This window comes from Ruditapes philippinarum, unplaced genomic scaffold, assembly GCF_026571515.1.
Source record: "Ruditapes philippinarum isolate M1 unplaced genomic scaffold, ASM2657151v2 ctg1357_1_1_1_1, whole genome shotgun sequence".
Taxonomy (NCBI): Eukaryota; Metazoa; Mollusca; class Bivalvia; order Venerida; family Veneridae; genus Ruditapes; species Ruditapes philippinarum.
The window spans coordinates 100,463-123,151 of NW_026865508.1; the positions used below are offsets into that span (position 1 = coordinate 100,463).

The 22,689-nt window shown below is 29.9% G+C and overlaps 2 protein-coding genes across 2 annotated transcripts in view; one reads left to right on the plus strand and one right to left on the minus strand.

Annotated features, from left to right (window-relative positions):
* Positions 1-15,097, minus strand: part of LOC132729393 (uncharacterized) — a 42,554-nt gene extending 27,457 nt beyond the window's left edge. Inside the window, exons 1-3 of the mRNA XM_060715154.1 lie at positions 14,751-15,097; positions 3,541-3,606; positions 3,183-3,266 (exon numbers count right to left, since the gene is read on the minus strand). Of these exons, the coding sequence (XP_060571137.1) occupies positions 3,183-3,266; positions 3,541-3,606; positions 14,751-15,085 (485 nt within the window). The 5' untranslated portion in view covers positions 15,086-15,097. The remainder of the gene's footprint in view (positions 1-3,182; positions 3,267-3,540; positions 3,607-14,750) is intronic.
* Positions 1-22,689, plus strand: part of LOC132729396 (hephaestin-like protein) — a 108,805-nt gene that overhangs the window by 75,917 nt on the left and 10,199 nt on the right. The window lies entirely within an intron of this gene.

Below are 22,689 nucleotides of genomic sequence, written 5' to 3' on the forward strand. Positions count from 1 at the left end.
TAACCAATTTGGTTAGTCACTTGTATAAACCGAGATAACCAAAAGGTTAACTAACCAAAATGGTTAAAATTAACCGCTGGTTAAACTAACCAATACTAGTCCCGACATGCAATAAATTCTATATCCGGTTATGTCATTTTCGCGGAATATGTCAAAATTGACACATGGTTTACGCTTCCATTTTTATTACAATCGCAAATTTTGATAGTAGAGTTAAAATCAGTTCAAATTTAAATGAAGATGTTAATTGTCACCACACTAATTACATATCATCATTAAACAAATGTACAAAATATAACTTTTACGTAGGATGAACTTGTTTATGACCTCGGAACTGGTGTTTACTGTTTAGGTATCAAGTATACCACGAATAACTTGCATGGTTGCTATGGGCTTTGTTTACAAATTAAAATGTACTGCAAATGAGCAAATATTCGCTGATATAATGTTATAAATCAAAATCATCCGTCAACTGGGACAGAAAATGGTTAGAATGTAACTAATTTCATACAAGAACCACTCAATGCAGAAGTATTGACGCATATATTTTCTATCAGATTCGTACCTAAAACGTTCGAACCCAAAATATTTTGTGTAACAGCAGATGCAATGTTTGAATGATTTTGCCCCAAACTACTCTCTGTAGTTTTACTATATAACATATGAAACTTCTGTTTCAGTTACTAAATACCATATCAGTCACTTAGGGAAATCTTGTTGCATTTGCCAAAGCTATGTTTCATGAAAGAAGAGCTTTTAAAATACTGAAAGTTTACCATAATAAAGCAAAATAAATAAAAAAATAAAAGTCTACTTATTGCTAATTACCCCCCCCCCCCCACAAAAAAAAAACAACAACACATAAATGAAAACAAAATCATTTTTGCTTTCTTGTGACTGTATGGCTGACATCCTTTATTTTAAACATTCAACATGTTTTACCTTCAATTCTCCCTAGTCACAACACTCAAATGCAAAATTAACTTGGTTCCCAGCAGTAAATTTACTAAACAGAGGAGAAACTAAATGATAAATAATTATAAAAAAAATGTCATCTTGAATTTACCATAATTAATTAATTTATGAACAATCAAAAGTGATTTTTAATTTACCTCTACTTCAATTTTGAATTATTTTTATTGATGTTGTTTAGGAATTCTAAGATCTTATATATTTATTACTTATACAAGGATCTTGTAAATACAAATACTTGACACTTAATGAATGATTGGAACCTGTCACTGGCCAACATTATACTAGTCCAGTACCTTTAGGAATAGGCTATATGTCATTGAAGTAGGTAAACCAGGGTTTCAATATATATACATAATGTAATGAATAGTGTATGACTGTTACCATAAACAATAAGTTATATATAGTTTAATAAGTGCATAGTCTATAACTGGTTAAAAATGAAAAAGTGTCCAAATATGTTTTCTAGAGTTCTATCTATTGTTAAGATATTATAAGTTTGTAAAATATTTTCATCTACATTGAAAGTCTGAATAAATTATTTGATAAATAAAATACATCCTCATTGAACAATGGAATAATGGTCTAAATCTCTCTCTCCCTCCCTCTATTTATTGCTTATTTATTAACCCCCTCCCTCCCCATATTTGTTTAATAACATGATTTAAGTATGTCTCTGAGTAAAATAACATACATGCTGATGTTAAAGCTTTCTTATTTACAAACGGTCACACCCAGTTGACAAATAAAGAACGAAGTCTGTTTTTCTAAGAATTTTAGAAGCTAAAGCCCTATTATTAAATGAATTGTGGGAACATATCTATCGTATAGACAATATCAAACATAATCTTTTAAGTCTTCCAGCTGAGTGTCTGTATTCTTAGTATGAGAAGTTAACATTAAGTGGCAGATGTGTCAATTTAATGGCTCAGTACGATTTTTTTCACAATTTCCCGCACTGAGACATTATATTCACACATCTACAGGTACGAAAGAATAACTGCCCATTATTTTGATAAATATTGGATGGACAAGTGTCCAATGTTTAAAAACTGGATAGTTTTAACAAATATTAAATCGATTCGTCATATGTCAGTACAATAGACACAATAGTGTGCAAATACAACAAAATAGGATGTCACATGTTTTAACTTTTTCTAAAGATACGAGCGTATTTCTATTTTGAAATTGTAATTAGTTTATGTCAAGGTCTAAATAATTCTCCGGTAATGTTTGTACCTTTTTTAAGACTAAGAACTATATTTACAAAATAACACATTTTTTTTGTCTCATTATTTTACTATATGCAGATGATATGGTGTTATTTAGACATTATGTAGAAGATTTACCATCCAGTCTTTACTTATTATTATATAAGTATTGTACACGATAGGGTTTGCATGTGAATACTAAAAAATTGTTATAATTAGAAAAATGGGTCCCCCGTGAGACAAAAGGAAATGTTTTGATAATAACGAATAATAAGAGATAATTAAATACTATTTAGGGGTGGTTCCAATAGCACGCATTCATTTGTTTTGCTTTATCAATTTATTTTTGAAAACATCCTAACAGCCTGTTATATACTATGAAATAATATTAAGGAGGTAGAATTGTCACCATATGTTCCTTTACAATCATTTGTTGGTTCAATTCTAAATTATGCATGTTTTAGATGGGAATTTACTAAATAAAAAGACTTTAAAAGTGAACATCTGAAATATTGCAAATACATTATATATAGGCATAAAGAAAGGTTCAAGTAATAGCGCTGTATACGGAAAATAGGAAAAGTACTTTTTGTAATTGAAAATATATGTTCAAATTATGAAATATTGGTTGATTTCTTTAATACAATTTTTATTATTTTAAGTAAGATATATAAAACTAAATGATGATGTCAAAAATTGGACATACAATGCTAACATGTTATAAGAAACATATAGCGTTGCTTATATTTATTAAAACATAATGAAATCAATATAAAAACATTTTTGGTACATTTGAAACAAAAATAATTGATTGCTTTAAACAATATGGCACTGGAGGAGAAGAGTTTTCCTTTGTTGGAAACTTATAATGTCAGTGTTTAATTGATTTGTTAATCATGTATTACTAATTGATCAATAACATAATTTCACAACAAAAAAACAGAGAGGATTTTCCCCACTTTTCTTGAATGATTGCTTATAAAAGTGTTGTTTACTCACATCGTTGTTTGATCACTTTCTTGTATTGTTGAATATAACGAATCTTTTCGACTTCTTGCTTCGGCTTCACATTCAAGCAGCCAGCTATAATAATACAGAGAAGAGCATCAAATTTAGTACATTTTACTTTGACTCGATTTTAACTCTAACTTATGGGCGAAGTAGTTTTAGGCTTCCAAGAAATTAAGAATCTATCATCAAGAAGTACAAAATTAATAATCCAATTTATAATAATCAAGTTTAAAGTGCAATCAGCGAGCTTACTATTTTATATGGAGCAGAGTGTTGAACAGTTAAATTAAGTAAGATATTTATTTACTATATACAAATATATTGGATTAGAACTAAAGATACGCACCTTTTGGTATAATCTGAAAAAGCCCCTTCTTTAATGTTTTTCGCTTGTCTATCTGATTTTCTTTTGCTGTAGTGAAAACAATAGATGAGATATTTTATAGATTTGTCAATAATCTAAAATTATATGGAAAAAAGGAATAATTATTCCGTGGCACACTAAGGCCTAGCCAACATGTTATTCTCGTTCCCATCCTCATTTAAATTGTACGAGGTATTCCATTTTTCTGTTAAATACGACAGACACTAATGCTTAAAATAACATTATTATATGAAATTCAGAACAATTTAACTTCGTTTAACGAAAAATCAGATGTTTCGTCAAGGTAAAATGACAAATTAAACAATAATGTTTCGTTAAATAGTATTTAGATTTCGTATTCATCTAATAATTTGAACATAACTAATGTTAAAATCATTACCGGAGATCTTGAAAGTATGCTATTTAAAATTTACTATAGAGGAGGTTGTCGCAACAACAACACAATAATAACTTGTTATCATTCTTAGGTAAAATGGCAAATAATTTCTTCGAATATTGATACACAATCGAACATACACTTAATTCATGTAGAGCTCTAAATACAAACTTAATCCAGGTATCCATTAATAAACCTTTTTGGCCTTAACGGCTAAATGCTAATGTTGTTGTGAGCAATTAATATAACAATTTGCAATCATGTTTTAAGCAAATGAATTCATGTAATATGGATTTTCCTAAATTTTGATAAACTTGTAGATTTTATTCACATTTTTCCTTTATGATCTGTAAACCCATGTCAAATTTATTATTATATTTTCATGAGTATTTACTTTATTTTGTTAAGTTATACTCCATAAAGTGTGCAGTCCCATTAACATTTATTAGGCTATTATTCTAGGTATTGGATATTAATGGTTGATACTATTAAAATGAATTATTGAAGACTTTTTATTAACCTTAAGTTTTAATAAATACATACACTTATTTTAAACCAATTGTACCAGTATACTGTCTGGCTTTAAATGTTTATACTAATTCTTAAATGCCCTTTGTTTTCTCCAGTAGACGGCATACAAAGCCGAAATAAACACTATCAAATATTGAGAAAAAAAAATCAAGGCAAAAAAAAAAAAAATGGGGAAATATTACATATGCAGTACAAGAAAATGCAAGAATAAGAAGTAAGGCAGCTTATAAAATTTATTCGAGCAACTAGCATGGGGATTGGAAAATAGCAACAAGAAGTATCTTTAAAAAAAATACTCGGCCGAAGTTAAGCTGGTTAATTTGCATACGCTATTTATAAGTTTCCGATACATATAGAAATGTTAGCAATGCTTGAATGACATTGTCGAAATGTTAGCAATGCTTGAATTACATGGTCGTTAATTTCTTTCAACTAAGATGAAGGCCTTTTTGTAAACGTAGAAATAAAATTATAAGCATATTGATGTCTCTTTTAAGTTGGATAACTTCCATTTTACTTTTTAATTTTGTATATAAGCAAAGCAAGAATGCCTGCACAAATTTTGTCCAAAAAGGAAACAGTGGTTCCCATGCCAACAGCCTTTAAATAAGGGAAACAAGTGCAAGAGGTAACCAGTTACAACAACAGCGGATAGTTTTCTTTGAATGAAAACGTTTTACGCATGATACAATAACCAGACTTGAAGAAAATCCAGAATCATAAATTCCCATATAACGGATTCAAATTGCCGCTGCAAAATCAATTATTACTAACATTCAAGCAATATTTTGTTGTTCAGTATAAGGTACTAAATCGTAAAACAGACGGTTATTATCACCTATAAATCTTCCAGGAATAAAACCACTTTGATCTGTACTAATTAGTTGGTCTAAAATCGATTAAGCTCTATAAGCAATACATGCAGGTATAATAATATTTTGTTAAGTAAAGATATGGGATGCAAGTATTTTAAGTGTCGTTATTCATTGTAAACCTTTGACTCCTAATTTGTCTGTTTATAAAAGGTCCTCAGTTATATACTAGTAATTAATAGAATGCAAAACAAAATCGCCCATACATTTCTAGAAACATTTGAAAAACGCGGTGGTAAAACTATTTATCCGTGGCGATGTTTCATTTGCTATTCGTTTGAAACTTAACAGAGCTTCTTCACTAAAAATAAAACTTGTGATAAAATTATTACATAAGTAACATATAAAAGGTAATTTAGATCAGCCCGAAGATTTTTCTTTGATGCGTTAAAAGACATAATGATTTATAGTTTCTGCGTTGTTTACTTATTTTCCGTATTGTTTGCAATGGTTGTCATATGTTTTGAAAGAAAATGTCTATTTTAAAAATTACAAAAATATTTAGTTGGATTTTTTCCTTCTCATAACCATTAGGTCACCCGCAATTTTGTCAAGGAACACTTTAGCATTTTTGGCCGGAGGCAATCTTAAATCAGTTTCACTTCCTGTACAATTTTCAGGGAAGGACTGAATATAAGAACAGTTTCCATTGCTTGTAACTGCTCAAGATTATCTATAACTGAGGGTAAAATCATGTAAACTCAAAACTTATATATATACATGTATTATCACATGACATTTGCAGTCTGACATCATCGTCGTGGCAAGTGTTTCCTCTTCATATTTTTGGTATACTGTATACTTATTCACGGAACTAGATAACATATGTTAAATAAATTTCAGATACATTTTATTTATTTTATTTATACATTATTATCACAAAATCAAAAACATTAGGAAGACTTATTTTTTTGTTTATAGATAAATTCCGATAGTTACAACTATTATAACAATGATTTTCGAACCCAACGTGTTCTCGAGGAGATATTCTGAAAGAAGATATCTCAGCTTCTCAAAAGTTTTAATATGCACGCTTTTTATAAGATGTGCTATTTGACATAATTCATTACTTTGTACTGTCAACTTTCGCAATATTGTTTATGAAGGTAAACTACATTTTTTATAGGGCGTGATGATTCTACCCTACGCAGATTGTGCATGAGCGAGAAAAACTTTTTCTGGACAGTTTTGCATAGCAACGGATCGCGTCATATATGTTAACAATGACAAACATCAATGGAAGTGTTTATGATTACACATTAGGGGAAAAATAGGGGGTGGGGTCAAGAGAAAGAACTAAAATTATTATCTTTGAATGTAAACGGTCTCACTCGGAAATTACTGGACACTGGTTTTGTAAGAACTTTTAAATTTTATTATATTTCTTAGCAGAAACATGGATTAAAAAGTACCATAATATTAATCTTGAAATATGTGATTATCAAAGTGAACATGTATACGGAAATACGGAAATAAGACTAGAAATGTTCGATGAGGCAGTAATAGCGGCGGAATAAGTTTTTTATCATATGCAATCCCGTCAAAATAGCATTAAAGTAATAGAAGCATTTCAAAACGTGGGTTAAATGTAGATTAAACTAAGTAAAAATAATTTTGAAATAAACAAAGATGTATATATTTTACTGGGCTTATATTACGCCTGCTAGCTCTATGGTAATTGATACGGAATGTTTTTATTTTTTGATAAAATAGAATAAGACTTAAAAAGGTATAAATCATTAGGAAAACGCTTTGTAACGGGATATTTAAACAGCCGCACATCAAATATTTCTGATATTTTGATTATGACAACTATATTAATAATGACAGCTACCTGTCAAATTTTGTAATCATACCACAACATGCTTCAAAGAAACACGTGGTCGATACACACGGTAGATGCTTGATTGAACTATATCAATCGACCTCGCTAAAAATAGGTAACGGTCGTTTAAGCCACCATCGCATCAGCCTTACGGCAGCCCTACAGACGCATTTTGACAAAAAACGCTTGTATATACTACAAAAACACTCGTCAAAACGGTAATTTTCATGATTAAAAAGTGATTAGTGACAAAAGTTATTATAAGAACTCTAAGACATCTTCAGAGTTATCACAAGAACTCCAGGACATTTGAAAAATCGGGTATGAATTTGTTAGCCGGGCTTTATGTTTGCAATTTTTGCATTATAATTAGGTAATTATGTATGGCAAGGATGAAGACCAGAAATAAACATGTCAAAACGTGCGAATTGGCAAATAATTTTGAAATTTTACTCAAAACTTCGAGATTTTAAGCAAGAGGCTATTAAAAATGGCATATTGTAAGGATCATACATTCAAGCATAATTCTGAAATGTACTTACAACAGATCTTATAATGAAATCCATGTGACATTGTGAAATCCTATAGCTTCATCTATTGTTGACTTCTACAAGAAAAAGATTCACTTACCTGATTGATCTGAAGGAACACTGTATTAACACTTATTGACTTTGCAATTTAAGCTGATAGAAATGTTAAACTTACCTTATTGTATAGCAGAAAACTGATTTTCTCTTTATATTTTCTGTGTAGCAGACGTCCAATGACAGACATCTTTGAAATCTGTCACTTCATATTTTATATTAAAGATTTCTTATTGTTAATATCAATTTCAGTCAAATTCAATTCAAGAACATAATTTATGTAAAGTTTCTGATTGATTAAGGTCAGAAATCCTGAAGTATTTACTACATGTTTTTGTATATTAATGATTTTCGTATGTAGATTTTATATGACATTCCAATATGGCCGCCATTGAAATCCAAGATTTCAGATTCAGATATCCGACCGTCTGTCCATTGGAGGATTTCCGGATTTCTGTTGTTTCATTGGTGGATTTCAAACATCGAACCTTATAAAAGTCGGAATCCAACCAATGTTGTCACTTCGGTCTTGACCTCCAAGTAATGTAAATAAAGTTGTAAAACCGCCAAAGTTCAAATTCAGTAAACATCTTACAAACGACATTGTTATCCAAACTTGTAAGTTTGTATGTATTTAAATCCAATATTAGTAACTCACTAGACACTGTTGTTGCCGAAATACTTGTTATAAACTAAGAAAACTGTATAAGAATTGTATTTATTTTCCCCATCCTGACATACGTTAACAATATGAATTAGTTATTGACAATTTATACAAGATATACGGCATGCTTAATCATTAAAGTTTAATTTAGCATCTAAAAATCACTTTTAAGATATGAAAATTACCAATTTCGACGAGTGTTTTTTTAGTATATGCTAATGTTTTCCGACGAATTTTGTGTCAGTTATCACAAGAACTTTTGACAAGATATCATAAGAATTTTTTTTCAATTTCGTACGATTAACTACGGCTGTCTTAATGTCATAGGGTAGTAATCATAAATAAATAAAATATGAATAAATATTGGTTGTTGTTTTCAATTTTTAATCCTTAAACACAAATTTGGTCTCGTATTTAGTCAAACATATTTCTCTTTTCTACGTCAGTCATTCAATAACTTAAAGTCCCGTTATCCTATTATTATATTCCTATAGTAACGTACTAACCGTTTATAAGTGTTTATACAAAGTGATATTTACGGGTACGGTAATGCATTATTGCATTCTACACAAAGTATTCACTCACTTTGTGTAGACGCATTACTTTAATATATAATAAATTATCTATGATAATATTATATTGTTTTCAGGTTAGTGGTGTATATTTTCCTAGTTTTTCATATGGTTAAATTGTAATTGTTTTGTAAAATGTTATTATCAATAAAATGGTAATTAATCTTTGGAAATAAGTAGAATACAATACCCTAAATATTGTTAGACCTGTACTGTACTGTATACATGTATGTCTTTTGTTGTTATTTGTTTACATGTTTTATGTTTAGGTACGGTAATGCATCATTGCATTCCGTCACATTTACTCACTTTGTGTAGATGCATTACTTTAATATATAATAAATTATCTATGATAATATTATATTGTTTTCAGTTTTTTTTCACCAATTTGAACCCAACGATCTACCAAATAATTTGTACGAAGGGCCTGAGCTAGTTAATGAACGGCAAAGCAGCCCTACGTCATTAACAATCACACGTCTGTTGCACGGCCATTTTGCTACGACCGTGCGAAATGTTGTTGGCTTTTGTCCTTCTTGATATTCAAGCTTAAATATCGTGCGAACCTTGCAACTGACGTACGAACAGCGTACGTCTGCCTAATGATCTACAAATATGTCTAGATAGACTGCGAAAATGAGAAATTACAAATCTATATAAATATATTCTCTACAAATCGTACGAACCAAATTTCGTGCGGCTGATGTGATAGAGTCTTTACACGATGATAGCTATGTAGGCGAGTATACATACCATTCATTTTACGGATGAAGTGTGGTAGATTTTTTACTGAATATTGAAGAGTTTTTGTGAAACATCAGATTTTTGTGTACTTCAGCCTTATGAATTTTCGGACCACTCGGGTTTAACAATACATAGTTTGAGGAAAACACAAAATAGAGAAAGTCATAATGTTTTGTCAGATAATGACACATATGTATCCGATGGGATATAACCAAATTAAATGAATTTCATTCAATTCTTAACACAAAGCAGTGTGATTTCCTTAATACTTTGAATAGCTGTACTACCGATGATATTGATTCACAATACTTTGAATAGCTGTACTATTGATGATATTGATCCACTTTTAATTTCTTTCACTCAGGTATTAAGTGAATGTTCGGGAGTACAAACAAAACTAAAACAAACAATTATAATAAATAATATTGGTTCAACTTGGACTGCTTCACCACAAGAAAATAATATAAAAAGCAGGGAATGTTGTTGTTAAAAATAAATCTAATATAAAGTATAGACAAGTATTTGTTATTGCAAAATACCATTATAACAAGATCAAACGCATACAGAAGTAAATGTATAATTTAAAAGAGAAAAATAACTTAAAATTTTAAATAATTGTGGAAAAGAATAAATAACAGAACTCTAAATCTCAGTCAACTGCAGAAAATCTTGATATTGACGGCTAATAATTTGTTTCAAAAGTTTATGTTGTTCAGATAATACATATTTGAACGACGAGGAACTAAGTGATTATAATGATAAAGATCTCGATTGTAAAATAACTATGCCACAAAATGATAATAAAAGTACTGGTACTGATACACTGATCGCGGAAATACACAAACATTCATTTTCATTTATTTCACAGATAATACTAGAATTATTTAATATAATTTTTGAATTTGGAGAATACCAAACGTCATTGGGATCAGGAATCATAGTATCCATATTCAAGGGAGAAGACATTAATGAAGCAAAGAATTACAGAGTGATTACACCTATAAATATCATTGCAAAAAACATTCTCAAGTCTTATAAAATGGTCTACAAAATATAACAAAATAATTGAATAATCAAAACGGGGAAAATCGATAGTCGACTATATTTTTCTTTTACAAGCTATTATTAATAAAACATTATGTTCTTGTAAAAAGCTATACTGTACATCATAGATTTTGAAAAAGTGTTTTGACAAATTAGAAAGGCCATTTATATTTCAAAAACTTGTTAAAGACAGGGCAGGTTTTGAATTCATTAATGCTGTCTAATGTATGTATAGTACTGTTAAAGCAGCTGTAATTAAGCTATAATTAACGCGTTTCACAATTATTTGAATCAAACATTGGCGCAAAACAGGGGGATACCAGCTTCAGTTTGTAATATATTAAGCAGTTTCGACGATAATATTGGCGATATTTTTTTCTCGATTAAATAAAATTGTTCTTTTTGCGTGCCGATTATGTCGTACTGTTTGCACATTCGCCGGAAGTTATTGCATAAGTTGGAATTTAAAGGTTAAATCATGATCGAATTTGAAAGATACATACTTTTTTTTAAATATATTAAATAAATAGATAATTAATTTGTGTAAATATAAATAAATATAGAGTACAACTAACGCAATTTAGGTTATTATCACAAAATCTAGAAATTGAAACTGATAGGCACAACGGAAGTTCCAAGAGAAAATAGACTATGGCAACAATGCAATATGCGTGTCACCGAAAATGAAATCCATTTTTTACTCGTTTGTTGTTTGTATTCTCATTTGATACCATCCTAGTTCATTTCGTAGGACTAAAACCGTTCCGGTCTGTTTAACAAGATAGCCATCAGGTAGAGGTGTCATTTTTTCAATTTTAGCTCTGGTGTCCATTTTGTTTAGTAAACAAAAATAATTTAGTGAAGGACATTATCGGGATCATTCCTGTAAGTTTTAACACTATTGACCACGCGTACGATGAGAAAATATCATTTAACAGAACGGCTTCCGTAGGAAAAGAAGCACAACTGATCACATTTCATCTCTTGTTAACCTAATTGATACTAGGAAGAAAATGAAAAAAAGTACTTTTACAGCATTTATCGATTTTCGTAAAGCTTATGACCTAATCAATCGTTCTAAGTTGTGGAGTCGATTACAAGTTACTGGTGTTTGTGGCAAAATGTTACGAGCCATTAAGTCTTTATATTCATCTTTAGCATCATGTGTTAGACTTAACTCGTTCACTACTGACTGGTTTGACGTCCACTGTGGCTTACGTCAAGGCTGTGTTTTATCACCTTTACTTTTTAATCTTTATATCAATGATCTTGCGTTGTATTTAAAGTCTCTTAGTATTGGTTTAATAATTGATGATGAAATTGTTATGTATACTTTTGTATGCTGATGATATGGTGCAGAAACCGAGCGTGACATACAATGTTTATTAAATGGTCTACACGATTGGCGTAGTACAAACGACATGTCAATAAATACAAGCAAGAGTAAGATTGTTCATTTCCGCCCAGAATCTTGCACTAGATCATATTTAGTCTTTAAACGTGGACATGATACTCTAAGTTATGCTGATAAATACAAATATTTGGGATTCGTTTTGCATGTCAATTTATACATGTATGTTACAGCGAGGATGGTGGCACAAAGCGCAAGTCGTGCGTTAGGCTTACTAATAGCCAAGTGTAAGTTAGTTGGAGGGGTTCCTCATAGCGTTTTTACTAAATTGTATGATTCTGTTGTATGGCCCGTTATTGCGTATGGAGCTTCCTTATGTGGTCATAAGTCATATTCTTGCATAAATGCTGACCACAATCGAGCTATGAGATTCTTCGTTGAGATGGGGGAAATATACGCCAAGTGCAGCAGTTTCAGGAGATATGGGTTGGGTCCCCCCTTTGGTCCGGCAATGGAAATCAGTGGCCATTTTTTGGGTGCGCCTTTCCCAAACAAATACTTGTAGACTAAATAAACGGATTGAACTTTGGTCGTTGACAAAAGGTGCTCCTCAATGTAAAAATTGGTTTTATCATGTCCAAAAGCAATGGAATGATTTAAATCTTGGTATGTTTTGCGACTTGTCTTCACCCATTGCTAAAACTTCCTTTGTGCGCCAGGTTGAATCTTTGACTATGGAGGGATTTAAGGCTGAATGGATCCGTTCGGTTAATTGTACAGTGGGCCCGTCAGGTAGGGGTCTGAATAAGCTGAGAACCTATAGAACTTTTAAGCAGGAACATACGTCAGAAGAGTACTGTATAAAAATGATCTTACCCCTAGGCATAGGTCAGCGTTTTGCAAATTTAGGTGTGGGGTAGCCCTATTCGTATCGAAACGGGTAGGTACGAGAATCTGAGATTAGATGAACGCCACTGTCCTTTTTGTAATGTACTTGAAGATGAACAGCATGTTATATTAGACTGCCCAGTATATGATGATTTTAGATCAGAATTAATCTCTAAGGCTGTGTTGCACGAACCTTCTTTTATTAATTTTAGCAAAGACAACCAACTTGCATTTTTGTTCTCTAGTCAACCATTAGTCAGAAAATGTGCCAAAACCTGTTTTAATATTCTTCAACGTCGTCAATCTTACTTATGTAAATAATATATTTTATATAGAACATGCTACTGTATTTTTTTTATGATTTGATGTATGTTTTTTATTTGTTTTTCTTTTTTTTCTTATTTTGAAATAATAAAAAATAGCGACTTTTTTAATCATATAAATATATAAATGTATATTTCGTTCCATTAATTTATAGTATTTGTACTGTGTAGTTAGTTATCATTTATAATTGGATATAATTTTATGATTAGTATGATATTTTATCATGTTATTATAAAAGTTTTACTAGTCTCTTAAAATTCAATGATTGAATGGTCATGTACTTTTTTGTGTTTTATGTTTGCTTATGAATTTTATTTGTGTTTGTACATGAATGAGACTTAAATAAATAAATAAATGTTTAAAGCTTAATTTTGTTTATAGCTCCGGTGGCTACTTTGTTAAACAGACCGGAAACATTTTAGCATTTTTCCTTTCCAAAAAAACTACTTACTGATCATTGCTATACCGTTTCATCAAAATCTAACAAGTTGTTGAGGAAGAAATGTTGTTTAATATCGTTTTATACTGGACCATCTAAATGATATGTCTAATATGTCTAGTTTTTTTTGAAGATGTTGTTAAAGGAAAAATGTAAACTACAGACAATCATAATATTCCCCTTCAGCACTTGGGGCTTGGATATCGATTGATTTTGCTTTTATAACGTTAAATTCATTTGGTTGTTCTGAGTTACTCGTAATATGCATTTACTGTTTAAAATATTTTCTAAACGGAATATCTTGTCAGTTACACTGTTTGCGCGTCAATGCTAAAATGACTCTACGTATTTAACAGTTTACGGTTCTTATTCTATATATGTGATAAAAAGAATATTATATTCGCTCGCATAATATGATTTTATTGAATTTGTTCAATACATTTAGTATTCAATCTACAGTCTGTGTTTAAACTGTTAAAAGATTTTGGTATTTATTTACCTGCGAATTGTTTGTTACCTGTCAGAGTATTGTATAAATATATCATGTCACGCAATAGTATCTGTTAAATTGACAATGAATCGAAATATCTCTTTGTGTCAATGAATAGATGGTATATGAACACTCTTTTGATAATGCAAAATATTTACGTAATACATGTAGTATGAACACGTGTGACCTTTTACATTACTTTTTTGAAGATAAGTATTGAAAAATATTTAGATAATTCCAACACATAAGTCGAGGAAGAACAAATCACTGATTAAACAAATTATTATAGATTATAGTATGTATTAAATAATATTGTTAATATATAATGAAAAATAAACTTTGAAGTTATTTAATGGAAACATGTTTTTGTTCTTTTTGTTTCTTAAGACGGGAAAAAACACGTGATATTTAAAACATTTGAGAAGCTATTGTGAAAATAAAACTACAGTGTATATAAATGGTATTACCTTTTCTTGCTGACAGATAGTGATACCACTTTATGATGATTCGAAAAATAATTATGATCTTTCAAACAGTTACCACAAAGATATTTTCCACATGGTTTACAATTTTTGCAGAAATGTGTTGCAGCTCCATGTTTTCCTTTTTTGATACAAATAGAGCAAGCCTCGTCTTCGGTAGAGTACTGCTCATAACCATGATTTGTATTCGTTGGTGATATAACTGGCTGGTTATCGCATGTTGTGCTGACAACAGAACTACTTGCTCCTTTATATGTTAGGTAAGATTCCGAGTCACTTTTTATTTCATTCAGAAATTCTTTAACGTCCGTTTCTGCCATTATCGAACAAATGCTTAACTTACAATATCACGCACAAAAATAAATCAGTCAGTACAAGTACTGAAAATGTATGACTTGTGTCTAAAATTATACAACTTAAAGTCGGTAACAAAAACATTTGAATAAAGCTTTTCATGTCAGTTTACTGTTGAATAGAGTTGATTGTCCGGATTTATCATAACTATTTTTGTAGTTTTGACACTGTTATAAGTTTCGTAATAATAATGATAATAATAACAATAATAATACTTATAAGAATAAAAATATGGATAGTTATAATAATAATAATAATAATAAAAATAATAATAATAATAATAATAATCATAATCATAATCATAATCATAATCATAATAATAATAATAATAATAATGATAATAATAATAATAATAATGATAATAATAATAATAATAATAATAATAATTAATATAATGATTATAGTAATAATAATAATAATGTGATGATCATGAAATAATAAAACGATAAAAAGTATTTTTAGTCCCCTACCGGTTTAACCGGAGGGAACTTTAGGTTTACCCTCCGTCCGTCTGTCCGTCTGTATGTCAGTCCGTCCACAAAACTGGATCCCACGATAACGCAAAAAGTACTGAAAATATTTTTATAAAACTTGATATATGGATAAATGGCAGTATGAAGAGTATGCACGTCTTTTTCTTTTCTTTCTATGTTGAAAATTCTGGTTGCTATGGCAAAAATAGACTAAAATATGGCAAATTTTACACACACTCAAAAAGTACTGAAAATATTTTTATGAAACTTGAAATATGGGTAGATGGCAGTCTGGAAATTATGCACATGTTTTTTTTTCTTCCTATGTTGAAAATTCTGGTTGCTATGGCAACAAATAGACTGAATATCAAGATTTCTTATTTGAATTTTTACGCTTTTTCACTATAATTTCTTTATTTCTTAAGGTGTTTACTTCAAACTTTAAATATAAGTTTCTGGTCATCAACCACATTATATGTGACAAGGTTTTTCAACTCTAGCACAAAAAATATCAGAATTACCTCCCTTGAACTTAGAATTTTTATGAAAATAATGTTGTCTTTTTTAAATACTTTCTTTATTTATTAATGTATCTACTTGAAACTTCATATATATATGTTTCTTATTATCACTCAACATTTGTGAGAAGGTTAAATACTCTAGCAAGACTATTTCTAGAATTATGTCCCCCTTGAACTTAGATTTTTTTCGAGAAATTGGTATTTTTTACTCCAACTTCTTCATTCCTTATAGGATTTACTTTAAAATCCCACATCATAATAATATGACAAGGTTTATAAATCTAGAATCCATATTTCCAGAATTATCTCCTCCTTAAACTTTGAATTTTTCTTATTCATTCTTTAACTTTCTTATTTCTTCATGGATTTTCTTCAAATTCAAAATAAACATTCATTATCAACACCTACATTATATTTTTGTTTTTAATTTTCATCTTTGTTACTTACTATACATTATAGTTAATGCTATATTTGAAAATTGTTATTTTTTTTACTTATCTTCTTTGTGACTATAAATGGTATCTTTAAACTTAAAGTAAAACTCACATCAATGTTCATAAATCTAGCATCGTTATTTCAAGAGTTATCTCCTCTTTAAGAATTTTGTATTAAAATATGTTATATTTTGGTAACAGGGATGTTTAAAAAAATAACTTAAGAGTCTCCTTCAGTCTGTCTGTCTGTTCATAAAAACTGTTTCCTGAGATCACTTTTAAAGAACTTTGAAGTTTTCCAATAAATTTACTTAAAATAGAGAAAAGTTGAAACATAAGTTATGCATATTCATCCTGAGAAAATTGGACCTTACTAGGCAGGGAAACTTAACACATTACTATGATATAAACAAACTTAGAACTCAAAACATTTAAGTTCATTTATGTCATTCATTCACTGGTAAAATTGAATTGGTAATGGCCCATCAGATGTGTTGTTGGGGTTCTAACCGGTAGGGGACTTATGGATAGCTTGCAATACTATGATAATTGCTTGTTATTAAAATAGATAAATATAGAATCCCTAAAGAAAGCCCAACACGGCAAAATTGAAAATGTTGCAGGCTCGGTTTGATTGAGCCTGTTCATGGACGGTACTGGAAAGTGCAAATTACCGTCCACGCCCCCTAGCACCGGCTTAAGCAGAATTCAACATTTAAACGTGAAATAGTAAAATTTCGAATTTAGAAACATCCGCAGATGTGTTCATACGGCGGTAATCATGGAACCTTCAATGTGACACTTCCGTGCCATTCCATGAAAAGCGGCGTATGGTCCCCAAGTAATAAAAATCGTGTGCCCTAAACGAGAAAACAATAAAGCTTTAAATATGTAAATGATGCTTCTTAAATTGCTTCACATTATCCATATCCATATGTACACCCGATTGTGCCCGAGGCATTTAAAGGCCAACATATCTCCACTTCAAGCCAATTTTCCAAACATGTAAATGTGGAAGCGCCAGTACTACACAAACCAGTGATCGATTTTCCAGTGTGGCAAGAAATAACCATGAACAAGTGAAATATACAACTTGGTTAACCCAAGTTGTCTAATAACAGCACTATGATAAACACAGGTGAAAATCAGGAACATTATTACACACAGGAGAAGGTCCCACTACGGTGTGCAGGGCCTTATTTAAAAATAACAATTAAACTGACATCACGAGAGATAAAGAAAGTGTTTAATGAGAACGATATTATATTATTTACAGAAACGTGGACAAGTTTTTTAGTCAACCATTAGTCAGAAAATGTGCCAAAACCTGTTTTAATATTCTTCAACGTCGTCAATCTTACTTATGTAAATAATATATTTTATATAGAACATGCTACTGTATTTTTTTTATATATATTTTTTTTTATGTTTTGATGTATGTTTTTTTTTATTATTTATTTTTATTTTTTTTTCTTACTTTGAAATAATAAAAAATAGCGACTGGTTTTTTTTAATCATATAAATATATAAATGTATATTTCTTTCCATTAACTTATAGTATTTGTACTGTGTAGTTAGTTATTATTTATAATTGGATATAATTTTATGATTAGTATGATATTTTATCGTGTTATTATAAATGTTTTACTAGTCTCTTATAATTCAATGATTGAATGGTCATGTACTTTTTTGTGTTTTATGTTTGCTTATGAATTTTATTTGTGTATGTACATGAATGAGACTTAAATAAATAAATAAATGTTTAAAGCTTAATTTTGTTTATAGCTCCGGTGGCTACTTTGTTAAACAGACCGGAAACATTTTAGCATTTTTCCTTTCCAAAAAAACTACTTACTGATCATTGCTATACCGTTTCATCAAAATCTAACAAGTTGTTGAGGAAGAAATGTTGTTTAATATCGTTTTATACTGGACCATCTAAATGATATGTCTAATATGTCTAGTTTTTTTTGAAGATGTTGTTAAAGGAAAAATGTAAACTACAGACAATCATAATATTCCCCTTCAGCACTTGGGGCTTGGATATCGATTGATTTTGCTTTTATAACGTTAAATTCATTTGGTTGTTCTGAGTTACTCGTAATATGCATTTACTGTTTAAAATATTTTCTAAACGGAATATCTTGTCAGTTACACTGTTTGCGCGTCAATGCTAAAATGACTCTACGTATTTAACAGTTTACGGTTCTTATTCTATATATGTGATAAAAAGAATATTATATTCGCTCGCATAATATGATTTTATTGAATTTGTTCAATACATTTAGTATTTAATCTACAGTCTGTGTTTAAACTGTTAAAAGATTTTGGTATTTATTTACCTGCGAATTGTTTGTTACCTGTCAGAGTATTGTATAAATATATCATGTCACGCAATAGTATCTGTTAAATTGACAATGAATCGAAATATCTCTTTGTGTCAATGAATAGATGGTATATGAACACTCTTTTGATAATGCAAAATATTTACGTAATACATGTAGTATGAACACGTGTGACCTTTTACATTACTTTTTTGAAGATAAGTATTGAAAAATATTTAGATAATTCCAACACATAAGTCGAGAAGAACAAATCACTGATTAAACAAATTATTATAGATTATAGTATGTATTAAATAATATTGTTAATATATAATGAAAAATAAACTTTGAAGTTATTTAATGGAAACATGTTTTTGTTCTTTTTGTTTCTTAAGACGGAAAAAACACGTGATATTTAAAACATTTGAGAAGCTATTGTGAAAATAAAACTACAGTGTATATAAATGGTATTACCTTTTCTTGCTGACAGATAGTGATACCACTTTATGATGATTCGAAAAATAATTATGATCTTTCAAACAGTTACCACAAAGATATTTTCCACATGGTTTACAATTTTTGCAGAAATGTGTTGCAGCTCCATGTTTTCCTTTTTTGATACAAATAGAGCAAGCCTCGTCTTCGGTAGAGTACTGCTCATAACCATGATTTGTATTCGTTGGTGATATAACTGGCTGGTTATCGCATGTTGTGCTGACAACAGAACTACTTGCTCCTTTATATGTTAGGTAAGATTCCGAGTCACTTTTTATTTCATTCAGAAATTCTTAACGTCCGTTTCTGCCATTATCGAACAAATGCTTAACTTACAATATCACGCACAAAAATAAATCAGGCAGTACAAGTACTGAAAATGTATGACTTGTGTCTAAAATTATACAACTTAAAGTCGGTAACAAAAACATTTGAATAAAGCTTTTCATGTCAGTTTACTGTTGAATAGAGTTGATTGTCCGGATTTATCATAACTATTTTTGTAGTTTTGACACTGTTATAAGTTTCGTAATAATAATGATAATAATAACAATAATAATACTTATAAGAATAAAAATATGGATAGTTATAATAATAATAATAATAATAATAATAATAATAATCATAATCATAATCATAATAATAATAATAATAATAATGATAATAATAATAATAATAATGATAATAATAATAATAATAATAATTAATATAATGATTATAGTAATAATAATAATAATGTGATGATCATGAAATAATAAAACGATAAAAAGTATTTTTAGTCCCCTACCGGTTTAACCGGAGGGAACTTTAGGTTTACCCTCCGTCCGTCTGTCCGTCTGTATGTCAGTCCGTCCACAAAACTGGATCCCACGATAACGCAAAAAGTACTGAAAATATTTTTATAAAACTTGATATATGGATAAATGGCAGTATGAAGAGTATGCACGTCTTTTTCTTTTCTTTCTATGTTGAAAATTCTGGTTGCTATGGCAAAAATAGACTAAAATATGGCAAATTTTACACACACTCAAAAAGTACTGAAAATATTTTTATGAAACTTGAAATATGGGTAGATGGCAGTCTGGAAATTATGCACATGTTTTTTTTCTTCCTATGTTGAAAATTCTGGTTGCTATGGCAACAAATAGACTGAATATCAAGATTTCTTATTTGAATTTTTACGCTTTTTCACTATAATTTCTTTATTTCTTAAGGTGTTTACTTCAAACTTTAAATATAAGTTTCTGGTCATCAACCACATTATATGTGACAAGGTTTTCAACTCTAGCACAAAAAATATCAGAATTACCTCCCTTGAACTTAGAATTTTTATGAAAATAATGTTGTCTTTTTTAAATACTTTCTTTATTTATTAATGTATCTACTTGAAACTTCATATATATGTTTCTTATTATCACTCAACATTTGTGAGGAGGTTAAATACTCTAGCAAGACTATTTCTAGAATTATGTCCCCCTTGAACTTAGATTTTTTTCGAGAAATTGGTATTTTTTACTCCAACTTCTTCATTCTTTATAGGATTTACTTTAAAATCCCACATCATAATAATATGACAAGGTTTGTAAATCTAGATCCATATTTCCAGAATTATCTCCTCCTTAAACTTTCAATTTTTCTTATTCATTCATTAACTTTCTTATTTCTTCATGGATTTTCTTCAAATTCAAAATAAACATTCATTATCAACACCTACATTATATTTTTGTTTTTAATTTTCATCTTTGTTACTTACTATACATTATAGTTAATGCTATGTTTGAAAATTGTTATTTTTTTTCTTATCTTCTTTGTGACTATAAATGGTATCTTTAAACTTAAAGTAAAACTCACATCAATGTTCATAAATCTAGCATCTTTATTTCAAGAGTTATCCCCTCTTTAATAATTTTGTATTCAAATATGTTATATTTTGGTAACAGGGATGTTTAAAAAAATACTTAAGAGTCTCCTTCAGTCTGTCTGTCTGTCTGGTCATAAAAACTGTTTCATGAGATCACTTTTAAAGATTTTTCCCAATAAATTTACTTAAAATAGGGAAAAGTTGAAACATTAGTTATACTTATTCATCCTGAGAAAATTTGACCTTACTAGGCAGGGAAACTTAACACATTACTATGATATAAACAAACTTAGAACTCAAAACATTTAAGTTCATTTATGTCATTCATTCACTGGTAAAATTGAATTGGTAATGGCCCATCAGATGTGTTGTTGGGGTTCTAACCGGTAGGGGACTTATGGATAGCTTGCAATACTATGATAATTGCTTGTTATTAAAATAGATAAATATAGAATCCCTAAAGAAAGCCCAACACGGCAAAATTGAAAATGTTGCAGGCTCGGTTTGATTGAGCCTGTTCATGGACGGTACTGGAAAGTGCAAATTACCGTCCACGCCCCCTAGCACCGGCTTAAGCAGAATTCAACATTTAAACGTGAAATAGTAAAATTTTGAATTTAGAAACATCCGCAGATGTGTTCATACGGCGGTAATCATGGAACCTTCAATGTGACACTTCCGTGCCATTCCATGAAAAGCGGCGTATGGTCCCCAAGTAATAAAAAGCGTGTGCCCTAAACGAGAAAACAATAAAGCTTTAAATATTAAAATGATGCTTCTTAAATTGCTTCACATTATCCATATCCATATGTACACCCGATTGTGCCCGAGGCATTTAAAGGCCAACATATCTCCACTTCAAGCCAATTTTCCAAACATGTAAATGTGGAAGCGCCAGTACTACACAAACCAGTGATCGATTTTCCAGTGTGGCAAGAAATAACCATGAACAAGTGAAATATACAACTTGGTTAACCCAAGTTGTCTAATAACAGCACTATGATAAACACAGGTGAAAATCAGGAACATTATTACACACAGGAGAAGGTCCCACTACGGTGTGCAGGGCCTTATTTAAAAATAACAATTAAACTGACATCACGAGAGATAAAGAAAGTGTTTAATGAGAACGATATTATATTATTTACAGAAACGTGGACAAGTTTTTTTTCAGAACTGCACGTTTCTGGTTTTGAGTATGATCTTTTAAATAGAACTGAGACTAAGAAAATAGTAAGCGAACATCAGGTGGCATTATCATATATGTTCGAAATAAATTTGTCTCGAATGAAACACTTGTTTTCCAAAGTAACGACGATATTATATGTGTAAAAAATAATGGCTCTCGGTAATCATTAAAGTAGATTTGTTTGTATGTTTATGCCATGCTATACCAGATAATAGTAGCAGACACTTGATGATAGATTCAAATGTTTTGCCAGGTTGTTAGATTATATAGCAA